Source organism: Dunckerocampus dactyliophorus, chromosome 12 (genome assembly GCF_027744805.1).
Source record: "Dunckerocampus dactyliophorus isolate RoL2022-P2 chromosome 12, RoL_Ddac_1.1, whole genome shotgun sequence".
In the NCBI taxonomy this organism is placed as follows: domain Eukaryota; kingdom Metazoa; phylum Chordata; class Actinopteri; order Syngnathiformes; family Syngnathidae; genus Dunckerocampus; species Dunckerocampus dactyliophorus.
This window is the reverse complement of record NC_072830.1, coordinates 18,561,330-18,581,845: the sequence shown is the minus strand read 5'-3', so window position 1 is coordinate 18,581,845 and position 20,516 is coordinate 18,561,330. Positions and strand designations below refer to the sequence as shown.

The window sequence follows — 20,516 nt, the reverse complement described above, 5'->3', positions numbered from 1 at the left end:
CTTGAACCTTCATTTATTTAGATGCATGTTTTGGAGTAATGAGACTGACTACATAGGCAACAAATTGTTCATTAAATACTTTTTTGTGCAAAATAACAAACACATAATTTAAAAAAATTGCTCATTTAAATCTCAATATTAACGTTTGGGGTAGCTGTACCATTACCCCACCAGGGGCTGACAAGTGAGTGGGTGAATTCTGCAATTTCTGTGCTGCCAATCATTGTGTCAACGAGCATGGCGTCAGACTACTCATCTCTTTTTTTTTAATGTCTCCTGACTTGGTGTTCAATGCCTCAGGGCAGTGATGCACATTCTTTGCACATTATGGGGCCCCCCCATATTGATATAGGGGCCCTACACGCAGCACATGCGGTGCGTGAAGGGAAGGACGGCCCTGCTTTACTCCCATTTACTCCCATTGCAGGAGTTCCTTTAATTATTTCCAGGGGTAAGGTGATTGTTACATTTTTATATTGCTTACATACAAACTCCGGGAATAGGTTCTTGGACACAGAAGCGCTTTGGGGGGAAAAAAGTATTGAAATGAGAGCCAATAGTAGTTTTTACTTTTGTTTACTTATTTTGCACCATTGACTTTGTTTTGCTCAAACAATTGTATAGTGCAGTCACAGTCAATGAAAAAGCACAGAGACTCCACAGAATGATATGCAGGAGAAACAGACTAGTTTGTTACACGCAATGCTTGGCCGAGACCACATGTGTCAAACTCATGCCCTGGAGGGCCGAGACGCTGCAGGTTTTCTCTCCAACCAGTTTCTTCAGCAGGTGATTTAATTGATGAGCTCCTTCCCTCAAACTGAAGGTGTTGATCATGAAAATCACCTGCTTTAGTGACTGGCTGGAAAGAAAATCTGCAGTGTCTCAGCCCTCCATGGCACAAGTTTGACACCCCTGGCCTAGACAGTATACGAAAACTGGGGCAAAATTGCTGTGAAAACCGAATCATACAGAAAGTGCGGTGTATGACAACCAAAGAACCGCTGTGTTTTGTTGGTATACATTGTTTTGTGTTGCTGTATTTATACTGTATATTGTTGTGTTTATATAGTTATTTATATAGTTACCACGTTTTGGGATTTAAAATCTTTCTCCTGCATTTTATAGATTGTATTCGCCGTCATCTTACATTCGGTATCAGTATCAGTAACGCCAATACTGGCCCAGTAGTTACTTGATATCAGATCGATACCAAAATTTGCAGTATTTCCCATGCCAAGTTACTTCTTCAAGTCCAACTAGTTTTTATCACTTTTTTAATCCATCCATCCATCCATCCATCCATCCATTTTCTATACCGCTTCTCCTCATTAGGGTCGCGGGGGCATGCTGGAGCCTATCCCAGCTGACTTCGGGCGACAGGCGGGGTACACCCTGGACTGGTCACCAGCCAATCGCAGGGCACATATAGACAAACAACCATTCACACTCACATTCATACCTATGGACAATTTAAAGACACCAATTAACCTAACCTGCATGTTTTTGGAATGTGGGAGGAAGCCGGAGTACCCGGAGAAAACCCACGCACACACGGGGAGAAGATGCAAACTCCACACAGAAATGTCCAAGGGAGAATCGAAACCAGATCTTCCCGATCTCCAGACTGTTACTGTGTTGGCCAACGTGCTAACCACTAGACCACCGTGCGGCACAATTTTTTAACATTTTTTAGCTTATTGTATATTTTGCTCTACCAACTGTTTATGGTGCGCTGTTTGTTGATGAACAACAAAACAAACAGTAAAATGACTGCTCAGCTTTTCCGTGTCTGCTGTGGGGCATCAGGCGTGACTCATAACAAAAGTTAAATGCGGTGAGTGAAACCAAAACAGTCGGGCATCTTTCAGCCGCAGCCGCATGGCTTATGCAGTCCTAATTTGCAGAGTATTTGCAGAGAGAATCGGGTGTGCTCAGGTGGCTCCACAACCAGAAAACTCCAAACATATGCAGGCATGAGGGAGAAGGCAAACAAGCAGCAGCAAGACGAGACACAGGTAAGACACAGGCTCATGACTACACAGTGGATCCCCGCGCATTCGCAATTCAGCATTCACTGCACTGCAAATTTGCGGAATTTTTTTTTGTTTTCATTTTCAGTTCTCCAATAATAGCGTCAGACATTTTTTTCCTCACAAAAGACATCTTATTCACTCAAGTCGGTAATATTTTATAAATACGTGATAATGAATGTAAAAATGAACAGCATACATATACCACTGTTAAACACCCCCACCCCCCACCATTTCTACATCTTTATGTTTCACTGCTAACGTTCCCCGTCAAGCGTTGGGATTTCACACTTTGTTCGGCAGTCAGGGAATGCACCACTTAGGTGTGCTGTGACTGGCTGAACCGTGACTCCGATTCCACCTGTTCATGGATCATCTTACATTATCATTCATTACTGGTGATCGACAGAGTGTTTGGCCTCGGCTCTCTGTGTCAGCAATGCTCAGAGGCCACTCGGACCTGGCGGATCTCCTCAGCTACGTGCCCCCGGCCTCCTGGCCCTGACCTCGAGGGGCGGTGCACCTGTTTTTGAACACTTCACCTCCGTAAGCAGACAAAGGTGAGTGCATAAGATGAACGCAGCATGCTGCCATTGTTCAGCAGAGATGAGAACGGTCCTGCACGCTGCAGCTATTAACGCTGGACTTCAGATAAGGAACTAATAATCATTACCCTGTTCAAACGTGTATTCTTGCACTTGCACCTTCATAAAAAGAAACACTGTAAACCAGGGGTGTCCAAAGTGCAGCCCAGGGGCCATTTTGGTCCAGAGCTTGTACTTTGTTCTTTATAATGTCTATTATTAGATAATAATGATGTTTAGCTTATAGTACAATATACTGACCTTAGAGTACCTTTGATTGCTTTTAGCATCTTTAATGTGCATCTTTAATGTTGAATTTTTTATTTGAGAATTTTGTTTTATTTGGAGAATTACCTCCCAGTAGACTGCAATTTCATTTTCATGCGTCATTTTAAAAATGATTTAATACTAATAAGAAATTTTGGGAGAAAAAACGTACGTGTCATATATACAGTATGTATAATATACATATAAATCCTTAGATTTTTCAGTGAAAAAGGTTTGGACTCCGTTGTGCTAAGTAAAGAAAACAATAGCAAAAGTTACATTTTGCAGTTATCACAAGCTCAGTATTTGTAAATATGATCATTTGCTGAATGACACCACAAACTGTATCGTGAGTTTGTGGCTCTACTTTGATAGATATGCTTTAAGATAACCTACAAATAAGGTAATGCCTTTTTCCGCCCCATAGTTTGTGTGTCACAGCAGCAAATGGTATGAAAAGAGTGTGAGCACGAGAGTTCTTTGAGTACTCATACAATTTCTTCAAGGTTGACAGGTCTGAAATGGGACGTACTGTAAATGGAGATAACAATTACTCTCGTTTTTTTTCGCCATTCGATGGTGGTCCAGGAAAGCAACTCCCGTGAAAAGCGGGGATCTACTGTTTTTTTTTTATCATCAGATTGGGACTGAACTTCTGTTTAAATTTACGACAAAGACGAGTTTACAACAAAAAATATATTCCAGTAAAATATTTCCAATACAGTACTGTGTTTCACATTAACGCCGGTTCCTCTGGAAAATGAGAAAAACACCACAGGTCAAGGTTTGCTACCGGTAACAACACAGGATTTTCTGCTCACTTTGCACTTCAGGCAAAATTTGTGGACACATTGTATTTCACACGTCCAGGAAGAGGTAGACTTACTAAAGTCCAACTTGCCACAGCTGGTTAGACAGTTGAGGAAAGCAAAGTTGCTATTGTTTTATTGATCCCACACCCTGTCTGACAAAGTAACAAAAACCATTGATATCCAACGTCATTTTCATCCGCCTTAGCATGGCCTCAGATTGCAGAGGTCCAGTTCCTGAGGCTTCTTTCTTCCAGAACAGTGATCTCTTGGCAGACTGAGACCGTTCTCCGTCATGCAGCGCACTGGCCGTCTTTTAAAGCCCCTTCCACAGGACTTGGAACAGTGAGACCAAGCCCCGACATCCCATATGGGACAAGGATCTCCACATGCTCTCATAGCAATAGGCCTGCCAGCACTGTCGCAACCTGCTGCAGGATGCCCTTCCACACTCTGACACTGCACCAGCCTTTTCTGCAGACCACTACCGCAGGTCACCGTGCACGCATCCCAGCTTCCTGTCACCCATTGGTCTACTGGTCGCTTCCCCATAACCTTTTTCTTGGCTTCGACTTTGTTGCTATCCAGTAAGACGCTGTTGTGTGCCGCGTGGCTCCTCTCGTCTTTCCTCAGAGTCTTTTCCTCCTTACTCTCCTTGGCAATGTAGTAGGAATAGCGTACTCTGGGAGGGGTCATTTTTCCCACTGAGAGCACCTCCACAGTCAGTGTCTCTTGCAGCGGCCTGGTGGCCTGGAGAATCTCTACGGATGTTGAGGTGCCACTATAACGCAACAGGCTGCCCTTCACCAGCAGGTCGCGCTCTACGGCTGACACCACATAGTTTCCATTCAGCAGGTACTTCCCATGCCTGTTCTTCACTGCTAGGTAGTTTTCGTCACCGACAATTCCTCGGTAGCCCCGCTGACGGATGTCGATGTTGGAGGCGCCAACGGGAAGGAACACCACAAAGTTGTAACCGTGACTGGAGAAGAGCACATACAGTATGTACACACGTCAATGTCATTCCAGTTGAGTTTGCTTAAAAATGTTTGAACCCATTGAAAATGTTGACTGATATATTTAATTGGTATCAGATCGATATCAAAATATGCAGTATTGCCCACCCCTAATGTACAATACCATTTAGGTAGCAAGTTATCCCTAAAAGTAGCTCGTTTCTTTGTGCTGTGTCCCTCATGTTTGGACTGAGAGACTGAAACATGAAAGCAGAATTACTTACATGGGTTTTGTGAACATTCCAGAGACCCTCCTGCAGCCCTGGTTGTCACCGCCACACACACCACATTTGTCAAACTTTTTCTTGGAGTCAAGCTTCCCATCGCAGCCTGCTTTGATACATCTCCCCTGAACGCAAACAGCGCTGGAGTCCGGAGAACAGGGTGTCCCGTCGACAACCTGCGTGGTTTGAAGATTTCATCATCACAACAAAAAATCGAAAAGTAAGAGTGAGATGAATGTTTTTATAATTTTTCTTTGAAGAGACTAACATTTGCTTAAATCTGCAAATTTTTGACTAATAGGCCGTATTCAACCACATGATTTATGAATTAATATACTTCAGAAAAAACGTGATAGAGTGAAGCCTCAAAATTCGAAGCGTGAAGTGGTGAGTGGTTTTTGTAGTGCCTTCTGTCTCCCTGGACCCCCCCAACACCTACTGTAGACCGTTGTGTCAAATTCACTTCTTTGTGGGTTTTTCAAAAATTTGCAGGACATGAAGCCGAAACAGACAGTCATGCACCGCTCTTTATGTTAGTCCATTGTTAGGAGTTAAATGAAATGCTCTTCACCAGAAACAATGACATCTTTCCTTTGGTGGACCCATAAAGTGAAGGGATTCAAGATGTTAATATGTTAAAACCATTCAGATTTTTGGATTGAAGGTGAAACATCTTCAACCAACAAGAAGAAGTCAATTTGCCTGGATTCAACTTTAGCAATCAGCAGCAGAAGGTTCCAATTAGCTGCAGTACATACCTTTGGAGCAAGAACATAGAAGTAACCAGTCCCATTGGCACGGCAGATGAGCTTGCATTTATCCTTGGGGGAGATGCCAGAATATTTGGGAACCCAGACCACAGAGGAGCCCAGTCTGTTTGTGTTCAGGTTAATGCCATTGAACGCCTCACACTGCTCTTCACGGAAACTCTTACCTAAAGTCGCAAGCAAACAATACAGTTACGATAGCAACACATTTACAATTTGTAACAGAGAATCCAGGGTTCTGTGCTAAAGAGTCTCTCACAAGGGTCACTGTACCTGTATCAGGACAAGGACTCAGGTTGCAGGAACGATATTTAATTCGAAGGCCGTAACAATATTTGCCTCCATTCTCAGGGACTGGATTGTTACACTCCCTCCTGGCCAGCTGGACACCTCCACCGCACGTTCTCGAACAATCTCCAAATGCACCCCACTTTCCCCATCTACCATCCACCTGGGACAAACATAATAAAAAGGTAGATGTTGGTCAATGAGTATTTGTTGACGAGCCCCTGCTTAAAGAATTTGGTCATCGGCTCAGTCCATTGAGAAATGATGCTGCTTTCCAGAAAACCGTCATTTCAGACATAAGTCTAAGGACGACGCAATCAGGTTCCATCCTATAAAAAACTCCAACAGATACCAAAATTTATCGCACAGTTCTGATGTTGGGGTGTGGATATGTTGCTTTAGCGTTTAGCCTCTCTGCATTGCGTTTTTTGGCATTTGGCAATGCTGCCTCTGTCCACCAGAGGAGCCCAGAGGCAACCAATGAAATGCTTTGCTGGGGGTGAAATGCATTATGGAATGAAGTTAAAATAGCTGTTGTTTTTTATTGTAAACTCGTATTGGTACTTGCCTTGTATATTTATTACCTAGCTTCTGAGTGTTAGGTTGCTGTGTGATTATTGTAGCGTTCTTTGAAAGATGACACCATGTCATAACTTACAGTCTGATGCGGCTTATATATTAAAATTATATATCTAAATTTTGTGGGTGCGGTTTAACCACCGGTATGTCTTATACACTGAAAATGATGGCAGGAACTTATTAAAATAACATAGATAACAACAGTGGGACCACATTCCTTTTATTATTTCTGTCGACCAGTTGCCTTCAACAATTGGCGAACCCTGATCTGAACATGAGACTCCTTCACTGTCAGCAATTATGCTAGCTGACAAATGCTCATTTTGAATGCCTAATTACACAAATTAGTTAATATTCGGTCGCTATCATGAGTCACTTTGGCAGACATTTGTTACATTACTACATTGTTGATATTGCTTTATTTATATTGTTCAAATTTGACTTACGGTATTTGAAAATATGCTGTTAAATGTAAACACCGCATGACTGCACTAATAGTCACCAAAACTTATACGAATTCTTGGGTAACACTTTACAATAAGGTACACAAAATTACAGCAGTTAATGAGAAACAAACCTACCTAACCCTAACCACTACTCATTAGTTATTCATTAGTTCTTCATTAGTTCCTCAGTAACTACTCTACTCATTAGTTCCTCGTTAGTTGTTCATTAGTTCCTCAGGAACTAGTCTAAATTTATGTGCCCTAGTCATTAGTTCCTCATTGGTTCCTCATTAGTTGTTCATTAGTTCCTCGGCAACTACTGTATTTTTGTGTGCCTTATTGTAAAGTGTGACCAATTCTTGTAACAATAATGATGCTTTGAATACAAGTCTTTCAAAATGCTGACACTAATGCCTCGATTTGAGTACGCCCAAGTTTTCGTAGGATTCGGTTTTTGATGCAAATTATTGCTAAAAATATGCCTTGGTTTCTGTACGCTAAACTAGTCCGCAGAATCGAGTGCTCAAAGGCAGCATCTAAACGTTGGTGATTCAATCTCCGTGAATAAAGGATAGTGGTTCTTTAAGAGTTAGGACACTAATGACAGATTCTGGCCCTGGAATCCTGGAATCATCTTTATTATGCATGTGTGGGTGATTTATTTGTTCATAAAACACAAACAACGTTGAGGCATTCAAAGCATTGCGTGTATAATGATTGTATAATGATGTGTGGATAAAGATTATTTACCAAGCATTGAACAATGTTTAGACTGAGGAGTAATTTGACACTGCTCCTCTTTGCTTTAAAGTTATCAACCTAACCTGACAAGCTCTTGTAAATAGTTGTTCAGTTGATAAAGCGGCTTCTACAATCTTCCCAGCCTTTTCAAGTTCAGGCAGGTTAAAGTAGAAATACTGCTGGACACAGGAAGGCTTTGATAAGAGCCCATAGTTACTTTTGCTGTTTAATTATTTTGCAGTTACGACTTTATTTTATACAAACAGTTGTATGCAATAACTAATACATGGATAATTGTATAATTTAACAATAATTGTCAAATGAAATTAATTAATAATTGTATTATTAATGAATATTATATTTTGTTGATATTGTTACACTGTCTTATATCGTTTTTATTGTTTTATTATTTATATACTGTTAAATTGTTCATTAAGATTTTTCTTCAAAATCTTTGTCTTGTGTTTTATTCTGATTATAATCATGATTGAAAGCAAAATCATTCAACGTGATCGTGAAAAATATCAAGTAAAAATTATAGGGATCAGAAATCTTGGCCCAGTTAATGTTTTAGTCCGCAACATATATCAGAAAACAGCCAAAAATCACTGTTTTCCAATGTCAAAGTTGATGTGTGTTAATATAAAGATTTGCCAGAAACATAGAGATAATAGGTCTGCTTTCATGGATGACAAAGGAAATTCAAAAATATTCACATTAGAGAGGCTGAAATCAGAGGATATTTACATTTTTTAATTAAAAAAAATGATTAATCGAATACCAAAATAGTTGTCAATTAACTGTATAATTGATTAATCATCGACTCATCAATTCATTGTTGCAACTCTAGTTAAGTCACTTTTATGACTTTTAATGAGTTGAAGATGGGGAATTTGTCTGAAACCTAAAATTCAAAGAACTAGAATGCTTTCATCTCACCTTGATGTGCATGGTCATGTTCTTCTCAGTGCAAGCCCCTTGGTAGCACACTCTGCCTGTCCCACAGCCCGTACCATCTGCCCAGGGAAAGTGCCTGGTTTGACACACTAGCTGTCCACGTGCCTTCCCCGTGCACCAGAGTTTGGAGCATGGCTGCATATACGGGCAAGGCTTGGAGCCATCCCCGAAAGCCAGCTCACACTGTTGATGAAGACTGTAACTGGAGCCGGGAAGGTTGTCTGGAAGAGACAACTGCCTCTGGGGATGATCCAGCAAACAGTCTCCTATAAATAATTTTTTAAAAAAATCCCAAGAAAATCAATCAATTTTCATCATACAGTGGAACCCGACGTTACAGTATAAAAGTGAGTACTGGACTGGATTGGAAATATGATATGAACATTATTCACAAAATTTGTTAAACCAAATGACATCATCCTTTCAATAACTGTGACAAACATATTATATTGGATATTGCAGCAATAATATTGTCAATGTACAAATGATTTATGTCATGCTAAACTTGGTGAAGTCTTGTGCAAACTACAGTTATCAGGCTTGTCAAGAGGAGGTAGTAAATCCTCCTGTTTAATTGCCACACACAGAATCCACTTACAAGAGTTTACACTGATACAAACTTGGCCTAAACCAGGGGTCTCAAACTCAATTTCACTGGGGGCCACTGGAGGTAGAGTCTGGGTGAAGCTGGGCCGCGTCAAGATTGGGAGTAGGGCTGGTAATCTCAGGGTACCTCACTATACAATACAATTCACAGTACATGGCTCATAATAACGCTAAAGGGCCAACCCTCCACTGGTCCATGTGATAAAACCACTGTTAGTTAAGTGTTGGTGTTTACTTGCCCCTGTAAGTATGTACGTAACACTTAGCTTGCCCAGATGTTGCGGGCTGCAGTTACACTACTCATTGATGTCCAGTCGCGGGCCGCAAGGTACAATTTGGTGGGCCGCAAATGGCCCACGAGCCGCGAGTTTGAGACTCCTGGCCTAAACAAACTTCACAGGAGATGTAAATATTCTTAAATGTAAATATTCTCTGCATGATATTAAATGTGGATATGGTAGATTTCTGAATTGCATGCATGATGTCACATGCTCGCTAAAAGAAATCTATGTCTATTTAGCTGGTAATTGCTCCATTTGTGCACCAGCTGGTTGCAAACCGTGTTGATCAGTGTGTGCAAAGTGTTTTACAGAGCTAAAACAATGCAAGTGCAGCTGTGCAGCACGCACAACTTTTGTAAAGCTTTGTAAAGCTGCGGGGAGTTGCCGAGTATCCGATAATTCTCTGAAGCATCATCACAAAGGATGATGGTTTTCACATGACATACACATACAAGCTACTTGATGCAATGTCATTACTGGAAAAACACTTGGAGAATGTGGCAGCCCTAAGATGCCTTTAGGTTATACAGGAAGCGAAGGACCCAGGCCAGACAATGTTTTAAAATTCCATTTCACCAAAGGGCTAACATGTCATGAATTAAATGAATAAAGTCATATATTAAAACACAGTTTAAAACACAGTAGATCTTAATGGTAGGTCCGCCCCTGCGTCTCAGAGACTTACAACTAGCCATCCACCTAAGCATACAGATTTCCTTCATTTTGGGGGGTCGGTGATCAGCCAATCCTTACATATGAGACCAATCTTATCCGCCAATCTTATCTACCTCTGCAAAGGTCCTGAAAGTCAGCCACCGTCCCCTTTTGCTGTGCCAGGCTGACTGCTACCAATTGAGCTAAGGCTAAAGCTAGCCGCTGTTAGTGCTTATGAGCAGCGAAAAGGGCAAAGCTACGGAGTTCATGGCACTTCATTCTTGGTAAGAGGCTCCAATCAGGTCTTCAATGTAACCTGTAAATTTTGCTTGGTTTTAAAATGTGTAAATTAAAAGACTTAAGGAGCTGATCTCATTTAGCAATTTTCTAAAAGTTTAATTTGTATTTGAGAGAAGTACCCCATATTCAGTTAAAACAAGATAAGGTATTGTTTAAAAAAAAAAGAAAAGATTGGAACATTGAAGGTGTATTGGGGTCACATATATTTAAAAAGAAAAAAAAGGCATGGCCAAAATTGGAATATGCAGCTCAGGCTTTTTAAAGGTTGGTGATCGGCCAGAAAAACATAATCGGTGCACCCTTACTCACAACTTTACAATGCAATTGAAAGCACAAAAAAACGACTCCCAACTCAATGGAACCAACGTCTGACTGAAGAGAAGATATACAAGTAGATCACAACCAGCTGAGAACACAGACCCTGGACACAATCAGTATAGCGTCTGAGTCGAGAGCCATACACACAAAGTGCTCACTCACCGTGACCTCGGTCCAGAAACTCAGTAATGATTGCTGCGCTGCATACAGACCAGGGACGACTCCTGTCCACCTGAATTAGAGTTGGGGACATCATGTGGTTGTCCTTTAGTTTCCCAAAGACTTCCTCGCATGCTTTCACATTGTCATGGGGCATGTTGAAGACGTGACCTAAGAGGAGAGCGAAGAAAAGGAAGAGGGAAAGCAGGCCAGACCTGAGTTGAAGTATTTTTATATTCAGTCCGTTGAAAACTAGATCGTCTGTTTGTATGTACAGTTTGTACTACAGTGGAACCTGTAACAATACTGCTATGTCGACACCCCTCTGACTGGCTGACTTATGTCGACATAAGCGGTTGCTGACATTACCAAAACCGAAACTGACGATTGAGAGAATGGGTGATAATGACGAATTTTGTTGACATGGTTTTTCCTCCATTGGTGCATATTTTGTGTTTTCATATGACACACTCCTGTCTGACAGAGTTAGACTACCGTACAATGATAATAAGGCGTTTATACATGCGCAAACCTTTCTTCCAATGGCAAGCAATCTAAAAAAAAAACCACACAAAATTAAATGGCTGCATTTTGTTACTTTCTGTGGTTTGAATCCTTCATAACAATCATTGACTTAGTCTTTCGTCAGGATTTAGGATGCATCACGGCAAAGAAACAGCACTCGTAAAAATTACGAGCAACCTCCTCGCCAGTTCAGACAAAGGCCTTGTTTCAGTATTAGTGTTATTAGACCTTACAGCAGCATTTGACACAATTGACCACTAAATTGTAATACAGAAATTACAACTTGCCCTTGGCATTAAAGGAATTGCATTAAAATTGTTTCAGTCCTATTTGTCAGATCTCCCGCAGTTTGTATGCATTAGTAATAGATAATCCAGACATGTGAGGGTCAGTCATGGCATCCCACAGGGTTCCCTGCTAGGACCTGTATTGTTCAGCCTTTATTGTCTCCCTTAGGCAATATCATTAGAAAACAGTCAATTGACTTCCACTGCTATGAAGATGACATACAACTGTACTTATCAATGAAACCTAACCAAACTAATCAGATGTCCAAACACCGGGCGTGTCTTAAAGACATCATAGTTGATGACGTGAGAGTTTTTACTATTAAACACTGAAATCATAGTCCTTGGTTCCCTGCACCTCAGAGACAAGATTGCAAATGATATCACTGCCCTAGATGGTCTTGCACTCACCCCCACAGTACAGTCAGAAACCTTGGTGTCATCTTTGAACAGGCCCTTTCCTTCAGTTCCCAAGTACGACAAGTGTCAGGAACAGCATTTTTTCATTTACGAAACATTTTTAAAAAATTAGAAATTACCTGCCACTACCAGACGTTGAAAAACTTCTTCAGAATTTTGTGACCTCCATGGTGGATTATTGTAACTCTCAGTTAATTGGTTGCCCTAAGAAATCTTTAAAGATCCTTCAGTTGCTCCAAAATACTTGAGGTTGTGGAGGGGCATCAATACTACGCAGGGGCATCGGTACTACGAGTCTTAACCAGAACCTAAAGAAGAGATCGTATTTCACCCGTGTTAGCCTCGCCGCACTGGTTACCTGTAATATTTAGAACTGCGTTTAAAATTCTCCTTCTTACCGCACAGTCAGGCACCAGTATATCTTAAAAAGATCCTAGTACCTAGTATCTACCTACCTAGTATCGACACTGTGCTCACAGAATTTACGCTTACTCGCCAGTCCTAGGATTTTGAGAAGTAGAATGGCAAGTACGGCCTTTAGTTATCAGGCTACTCTGTTACGGAACCATCTCCCTGACTCAATCCGGGTGATAGACACCCTCTCTCTGTTTAAAATTTAACTCAAAACCTCCCTCTTTGCTCAAGCATATAGTTAGAACTGACCACTGATATGATATATCAGACACACTCCTCTATGTTCCTTGGACCAAGATAAAGACGCTCCTGTTTTCTTGCTTGATCTACCATCTATCCCTCTACTGTATTTTTTTTTTAAATTTCAACCAAGCCGGTCAAGAAAGACAGCCGCCCCACAGAGACTGGGTTCTGTTCAATGTTTCTTCCCCAGTGGGAGTTTTTCCTTACCTCTGTCCCCAAGTGCTTGCTCATGTGGGGTTTCAGTTGGAGTGTGACCTTCATGTGTAAAGTGCCATGAGATAGCTGTTGTGATTTGGCGCTATGTAAATAAATTTAAGTGAATTATATTTAATCCAGGTTAATGCTGCCTTTAGTCCACTTGCGGTTACAACGGACTGAATTCAACATAAGCAGTTGTTGACAATTCCAATCCAAATCGAACCATTGTTTGCGCATTTACATACACTAGACCAGGGGTCACCAACCTGGTGCCCACGGGTAGCCCCCCACGACCACATGAGGCGTCCGCAGGCATGCTTTTCATTCAGGTTTTCAGTTAATAATGTGAGAACACTAGAAAGAAATGTATTCAGAAACATAAAATGTCAGTTGTGGATACCAGCATTTTGTGAATGTTTTGGTAAAACAAGCATATTTGATTTGTTTGGGTTGAAATAAGGTATGAAAATCATTTCTACAAAAATGAGTAGCTCGTGGCCATTTTCATTTTCTAAAAGTAGCTCTCGCAAGAAAAAACGTTGGTGACCCCTGCACTAGACAGTAGTTATGCTGCTGACGTTTCACGCTGCATAACAATACAAGACGTCAACATAAACTGACCCATTTTTCATAGAAATTACCCCTTTGAGTCTCAAGTTTTGGCAGCAAAAGCGGCCGACCACGTATGTCGATGTCGACGTTAGCAGGCACTTAGTAACAAGAAAACCACGATGGACCACAACTTGATGAGTCGATTGACTCTTGTATTAGTCAACATCGTGGCGCATGAAACATTCCGAAAAGCCATTTGTTCATTGTGTATGGAGAAGGCAGACTGTAGCAGGAGTGATTTGAAGCTGATGTCATAGCAGGCAGGAATGTAGCTGCATGGGAATATAAAGTATGGCATACGTCCACGTGCTTAACCAGGCCTGACAGGGGAATTCAGTTCCCAAGGAAACAATTTCTTTCCCTTAATATGAACATGAAGAACTCTCCAAAAGAAAACAAAACTGTGGTTTCACTGTGTTCAATTATAAGACAAAAATGTTCAGGGAAATTGTGTAATTAGTTATAAGATTGCATTAATGGGGGGAATGGAGCCTCTCATGGGGCCTTTGCATTTAGTTGTTGGTTATGACAAGAGGTCTGTTTCTGTTTTAGCTAACCAGGGATGTCACTAGGATTGAAAAATGAGCCCCTAGGTTATCTGTTTAGGAATGTATACACCAGAAATGCTTCCTCGCACCAAAATAGGCTTCATTAATTAACATTAGCGCACAGCTGCTGCTCATTTGTCATTTAACCTGCTGTATATATGAACATAGATACTGTATTCTGGTTTTTGTGCTGCTATTGCCCATTTTGCTGATGTTAATGTTTAATTTCACCATTGTGGCACGAATGAATGTTTATACTATTCTATGCCTGTTTACGCTAGCTAGCGTTTGCCATATGTAACGCTGAACTTAACTGTCTAAAGTAATGTTACAATAACCATCACAATATCAGGATTTATTTTCCCCCCTCACTGTTCCAGTACTTTTAGTTTGTTTGTCAACATAAGTGCAGATGTTCTTCCACATTTTGAAGTTTTTTACATTAAGAACTCCATTCTCGGCCTTGGTGTTTTCAGTCCATTTATTCATTTTTATGATAAATGTCACCTCAAACACATAACTTTTTTTCAAATGTGAATTATCTCCAACAGTACGAAGGTCTCTCTTACCAAGTTCATGGGCTGTTGTAAAGGCTGAAGGCAGGCCATCGTCCTCAATGACCGAGCAGCTCCTCTTGGGGTCACACATGGTCCCAACATCTGCCATCCCCAGGGTGTCACAGGTTGTGGCCCCGCAAAGGTTCTGTTTAGTAACAGAGTTTATTGTTTTATTGCTTTGAGAAGGATTATGAACTTACTCATACTATGTTTTGCATATCTGAGGCATGAGCTAGGCAAGCAAGAGATGATGGCAGACACTAACGCAAGTCACATGGTTCACCTTTATCCTCAACATACTTTGTGTTGACGCATGGGCTGAAGAGAGATTGGAAAGTCTGGAAAAACACAAAACTTACGCATGCACATGCAGTTATGCCGTTACCCGTTTATGTCGACGACCCTTGGACTGGCTGATTGATGCCAGCATAAGCGGTTGTCGACATTACTAAAATTGAAACCGAAACTAGCCAACCTGTCACTTTGTGCACGTTTTAATGTGCCTGTGGATATTCTCATTCATTCAGGTCATTGTATTCTCAGGGCACTGAATCAGTTGCAACTGGACTGTTCATGTTGTTTCACTCATCATTCGAGCAGGCTTCATCAGTACATGCTCGAAGACTACATAGGACAGCTCTAGTGTGATTATATAGGTAAGTTCTAAGCTGTCTGAGAAGATGTCTCGCCTCTCATCTGAGCAGTTTTCATCAGTTCTTGCTCAGAGACTAGATAGATCTAGTCTGACTAGATAAGACGAGGTTTCTCCTCAAGCCGAAATGTCTTCTAGGACAGCTTTAGTATAGGTTCATGCTCAAAGACTAGATAGGACAGCTACAGCTCAAGTATGACTAGATAAAAGAGCTATAGTCTGACTAGGCTAGAGCTGTCTGAGAAGACATTTCGCCTCTGTACATGTAGGCTTCATCAGTTTGTGCTCCAGACTAGATAGGACAGCTCTAGTCTAGACATGAATTGACGGTCGACCATGTACAGAGCTTCCCCTAGGATTTTTGAAGCTGTGGTGTTGGGCTGCATTGGAGGGTCGACTTCCGCCGCTGTGTAATGCTGCTTCTGAATTTTTTTAAATGACAAATACCAATTTTTTAACGACTTATGATTTATTTAACTTTTTTCAACAACTAGCCAAACATGAACCGAGAACACTGCAAAACTTAATTTAATGACGAAGCAGCTGAGAGAACTGCCAACATTTAAATGGCACTTTATTTATTATAGCACATCTCCACTCAGTATGGTCATTTGTCATTAAATACTGGCGTCGTGTTTGAATAGCACACTTATAAAAATACTAAGAGGAGAAGCAAATACTCTTTTTGTGAACTACTCATCATCAGCTAGTGAGCTACTGCTAGCTTACGTGCTACCTGTTGGAGACCCCCGTGATGGCGCCACTGTCTAAAGCTGTACACACGAAGTGTTTCAGGTGCACAGCTTCGACACACAACTAGTGTTTTGAAGACAAGCCGTAGGCATTATAATGATAACAAGAGAGTAAAATTGTTTAAAGTGACACTTAAAAAAATAGTAAGTTGTGATGACTTGTAGCTCCGAGCTAGCTAGTTGCCGCCAGCCAGGCATGTAAACAAAAATGCCAGAAAGTGGAATTGTATTTCGTTGTCGACTTAAGCGGGCACTTTTTAGTAATAAGAAGAATACCGACCACGACTTGTTGAGTTTGTTGTCATCAGCGGGTTACTGACATAAATGGAACAGACTTAAGTGTGCTGTAGATTGGACATTTTAGAAGTTCTGTTTGTTTTCATGGCTAGTGATGTATTGTTATACCTCACATTTTTGTGGCGGGTTGGGTAGTTTTCCTCTTCCTAAATACATCAGAAGTTATGGCTGAACTCAAATTAGTCTTTTACCCATTTTGCGGCAAACCACTGGGCTAGAACGATGTTATGTGGAATCGTTTAAGGAATTGAACTAATCAGCAGATGCATGAAAGAACTTGTGATTTGAGTTAAGTTGTTTAAGAAGGCACAGTCCTCTAATTTGTTATTCATTATTGGATATGACATAAGTGTATATGTGGCATTCATTTCCCTTTGTGTGTTTTCTTTTGTTTTTATCTCATGTTTGCGCAGCAGTGTCTTGACATTGCAGCACGTGATGGTCGATAGCTATAATGCAACGGCGGTCTCCCGAAAAGGAATGCTCCACATACTGTAAAACACATTGATTTTTTGCTAATTTGGGGACAAATTATGTGTTATATTCTCAATTGCTGATTTTACACTCCTGATCACAAGTCCAGTTGAAAAATTGCAAGAATTTAAATTTTTTGCACTGTTGGATCTTAAGGAGTATCTACATTCAAAAGGAAGAAATGGGAGTGAGACAAAAAAAAGAGTAAGCAAATCATGGCAAACAACCATTAAACTGACATAGATGTTCATCAGCTGATCAAAGGTTTAAGACCACAGCCTTTTAAAGCCAAAATCTTGGCAAAAATGTGGATTCAATGTGATTTTCTGTCAGGTATTCACACTGTCATGATTTCTTGATGGCAAAGGCAAAAAAAAAAAAAGCTTTCTCCCCTTGAACTGGAAGCACCTCATCTGCCGCCGGAGTAGCTCTTTGCCAATATGTCAATAAACTGTCATCAGTTGAAAAATCCTTTATTAGGCAAATTCACAAGTAAATGTGCAACAATGGCGGTTGTGTCAGCCACCGCTTACATTGCCATCAGTCAGCCATGTTTAAACATTTTTTAAATGATGCCTTTTTTCGTTGTTTCTCATTTTGTAATTTTTTTTAAAATACTTTGGTTAGCATGTTGGCTGCACAGTGGGGAGATCCAGGGTTCGAACTTCAACAGATGATGAGTTATAATGCGCGACGAAGTCGGCAGGGCTTGTTTTTCCAGGCTTCTAATTGGCCAAAAAACGCATCGTAGCCAGCGAATATGTTTTTATGTGGACATGGAAACTGTATGCACGCCGTATAGCATATTTCTTACCTGTTTGGTGAAGAGAATAGCAGTGTCCCAGTACTCTGGATGCTTGTCATTGTACTTATTTAACTTTTTCTGCCAGGAGCAGAAATTGCGCAGAGTCAGGGCTGCATTACTGGAAACTTTGGGCCCCTTGTCATCCTCCTTGAGCACCATAAAGCCCACAACCACGATGTTGATGGAGTTTAAGATGCTGGGGTGCTTGTAAAGCTTGGCTGCCACTGACATGAGTGTCAGGAGGTAATGCTTCAGATCATCACCGTGAAATGAATCCATGGATGCATCCGCCACCACCAGCGCCTCCACAAATCTGGGCACGGAGGCGAATCTTTTAGACCTCCCCAGGTTTTCCAACGCAGATTCTGCAGCCTTCAGGTCGCTCATGTACTTGTATTTTTCCAGGGAAGTGTTAAAATTGGATTCAAGTGCTACTCCACACCTGCTGGAGGGCAAAGAGCTACTCCGGCGGCGGATGAGGTGCGTCCCGTTTGGAGCGTCTCCATCCTGGGCTGCTTTTGCAAGGCTGATGAAATACTCCATACCGTTTAAATAAAACCCCCCGTGAAGACCTTTGCACAGGCTCAGCGCCACGAACGAGTCCGACTGGGAGTTGACATCCCCGGAGTAGAAACATCCTTGGAGGTCTGCAGGTGCGTTGGGTTCCCTTCTGAGAAAACTAGAATCCGGTTGGAGGTGGAGGTAGAACTCCTGTTTGAACGCATTAATCCTAAAAATCACTTGCTTTACATGCGCGGGGGAATCGACCCGAGCAGGTTGGCAGAAGTCAGCTTCCATGCAATGCGTCAGTGTCACACAAAGTAGCACTTTTATGCACATGAGGAGAGCACTAATGAGTTTAGCCATCTTCTTGAAAGTCACGTATTGTTTGCAGTTGAGTTCGCGGGGGGAAAACTACACTTTCCAGTCGGCTTCTTGTTCTTTCTCCATATTTTTCCCTTCCAATCCACTGTGGCCATGCAGGAACCAGCGATCAGCTCTTCATCCTTCCTGCACACCGCAGCCACTTTGTGAAATACTCCAAATATTATTGATGCTGTGCAGCGTGCGTGTCAGGAGCCACAGCATCATCGGGAGGGGTGAGTGGATCGATACAAATCTCTACCCTGTTGATACAAACGCAGCGTGCTTGGGTTGATATTTGTCTATTCTCTTTTATGTTCCTGTTCGCAAACATCCGTGTTTTGTTGTGTTGTTAATGTTGTTCTATTGTTGGCATTGTTATATTCCACATTGTTATATTCTATGCAGCTTGTCTATGCAGTTGGGTCGCGTGGGTGTGCTGCAGCCTGTCCTAGCTGACTTTGGGGCAGAGACAGGGTACACCCTGGACTGCTTGGTGTTATATTCATATCTTGTTTATAAACTTTTAGGGATACATTATTGGACACAGGAGGGCTTTGGGGGCAAAACTCCAAATGATGTAAATGAGAGTCAAAAACATTTTGAAAAATTTAAAGTAAACAGTATTAGTACCAATGGCCAATACTGTCTCTGTTTTTAGTTGGTATCGGATCGATACCACAGTTTGCAGTATCGCCCAGCCTTCCCACTTGCTCACATCCACTGAAAATGCAGAAAAAGCGGAGGGGAAAAAAAGTAATTCAAACTAGATGCACCTGCACTTTGCATTTGGACACAAATTAAAGTATAAATGAAATCTACTACTTCTACTTTGAAATCAACTGTGAACAAGTAAATACATGTAAACATGCATATTTTATTTTTCATCAAATAATAGTTACACATAATGGATGACAGTATGGACAAGCAGAAAAAGAGCGACACCTGTTGGTGTATGAAACTGACTTGGCCTTGTCACAAGCTTGTCACACGCAGAACATTAGAGGTATTCGTCCACCATCTAGTGGTCATGTGTGGCAATGACGAGGGTATGAGAGGAATATTACAAGTATTGCACGTGTCGTTATACATATATAAAGTTCAGCCTTATTTTGTTTTTGCTAATATAGACGGCTGTACATAGACGTAAACTCTTTTATATATTATCGACAAAGGTGCCATTGCAACTTGTGATGGATAAGAACGTAGAAAAACAGATCTGACAGGAAATTTTATTACAGGAGGTGTATATTTGGTTCAACACGGTTTTGCGTGTTCGTTTTGTCGCATTTCTGTGTTTGTCGCTTGTTTGAAGGAGCATTAAGACCACGCTGCAATGGAGAAATCAGTAAAATGCCATCATGTAAAGAGAATAACTTTTTCCCCCAGAAACAGAAGCCATATTTAATAGGTAATATAACATATTTGTAAAAACACCACTAGATGTTTGTGTAAAATAAAAGTTGTTTTCTTTGTAAAGCTACACGTTTCTGTCACAAAATTATGTACATAAAGTTATGATTTTTACACTGCATACTAATGTGTACAACTTAAGTTTGTTATGCAATATTGCTGTAAGTGAGCCTATAAAATTTAAGTGTGCACAGTATTGCAAATTTTGGTATCGATCCAATACCAAGTACTATAACTACAGGGGCAGTATTGCAGATACCAATAATGATATAAATACTTTTCACTTGATCATTGAATGATTTGATATTCAGTTCTTTAGCTTTTTGCTCCCAAAGTCCTCATGTATCGAAGGACTTATTCCCTGATTTTTGTAAACAATATATAACAATATTATATCAACCATATAACAATATGAACAACAAACAC

At 41.0% G+C, this 20,516-nt stretch overlaps 1 protein-coding gene across 1 annotated transcript; it reads right to left on the bottom strand.

Moving 5' to 3' along the window:
* Positions 1 to 897: 897 nt before the first annotated feature.
* On the bottom strand, positions 898 to 18,872 carry LOC129191655 (A disintegrin and metalloproteinase with thrombospondin motifs 15-like). The gene is made up of 8 exons (XM_054795205.1): positions 17,823 to 18,872; positions 14,846 to 14,978; positions 11,033 to 11,200; positions 8,694 to 8,977; positions 5,974 to 6,151; positions 5,692 to 5,867; positions 4,934 to 5,109; positions 898 to 4,675 (listed from the first exon to the last, which is right to left on the bottom strand). The coding sequence occupies exons 1-8, from the start codon at positions 18,678 to 18,680 to the stop codon at positions 3,898 to 3,900; spliced, it is 2,751 nt and encodes a 916-aa protein (XP_054651180.1). The 5' UTR covers positions 18,681 to 18,872; the 3' UTR covers positions 898 to 3,897.
* Positions 18,873 to 20,516: the final 1,644 nt, after the last annotated feature.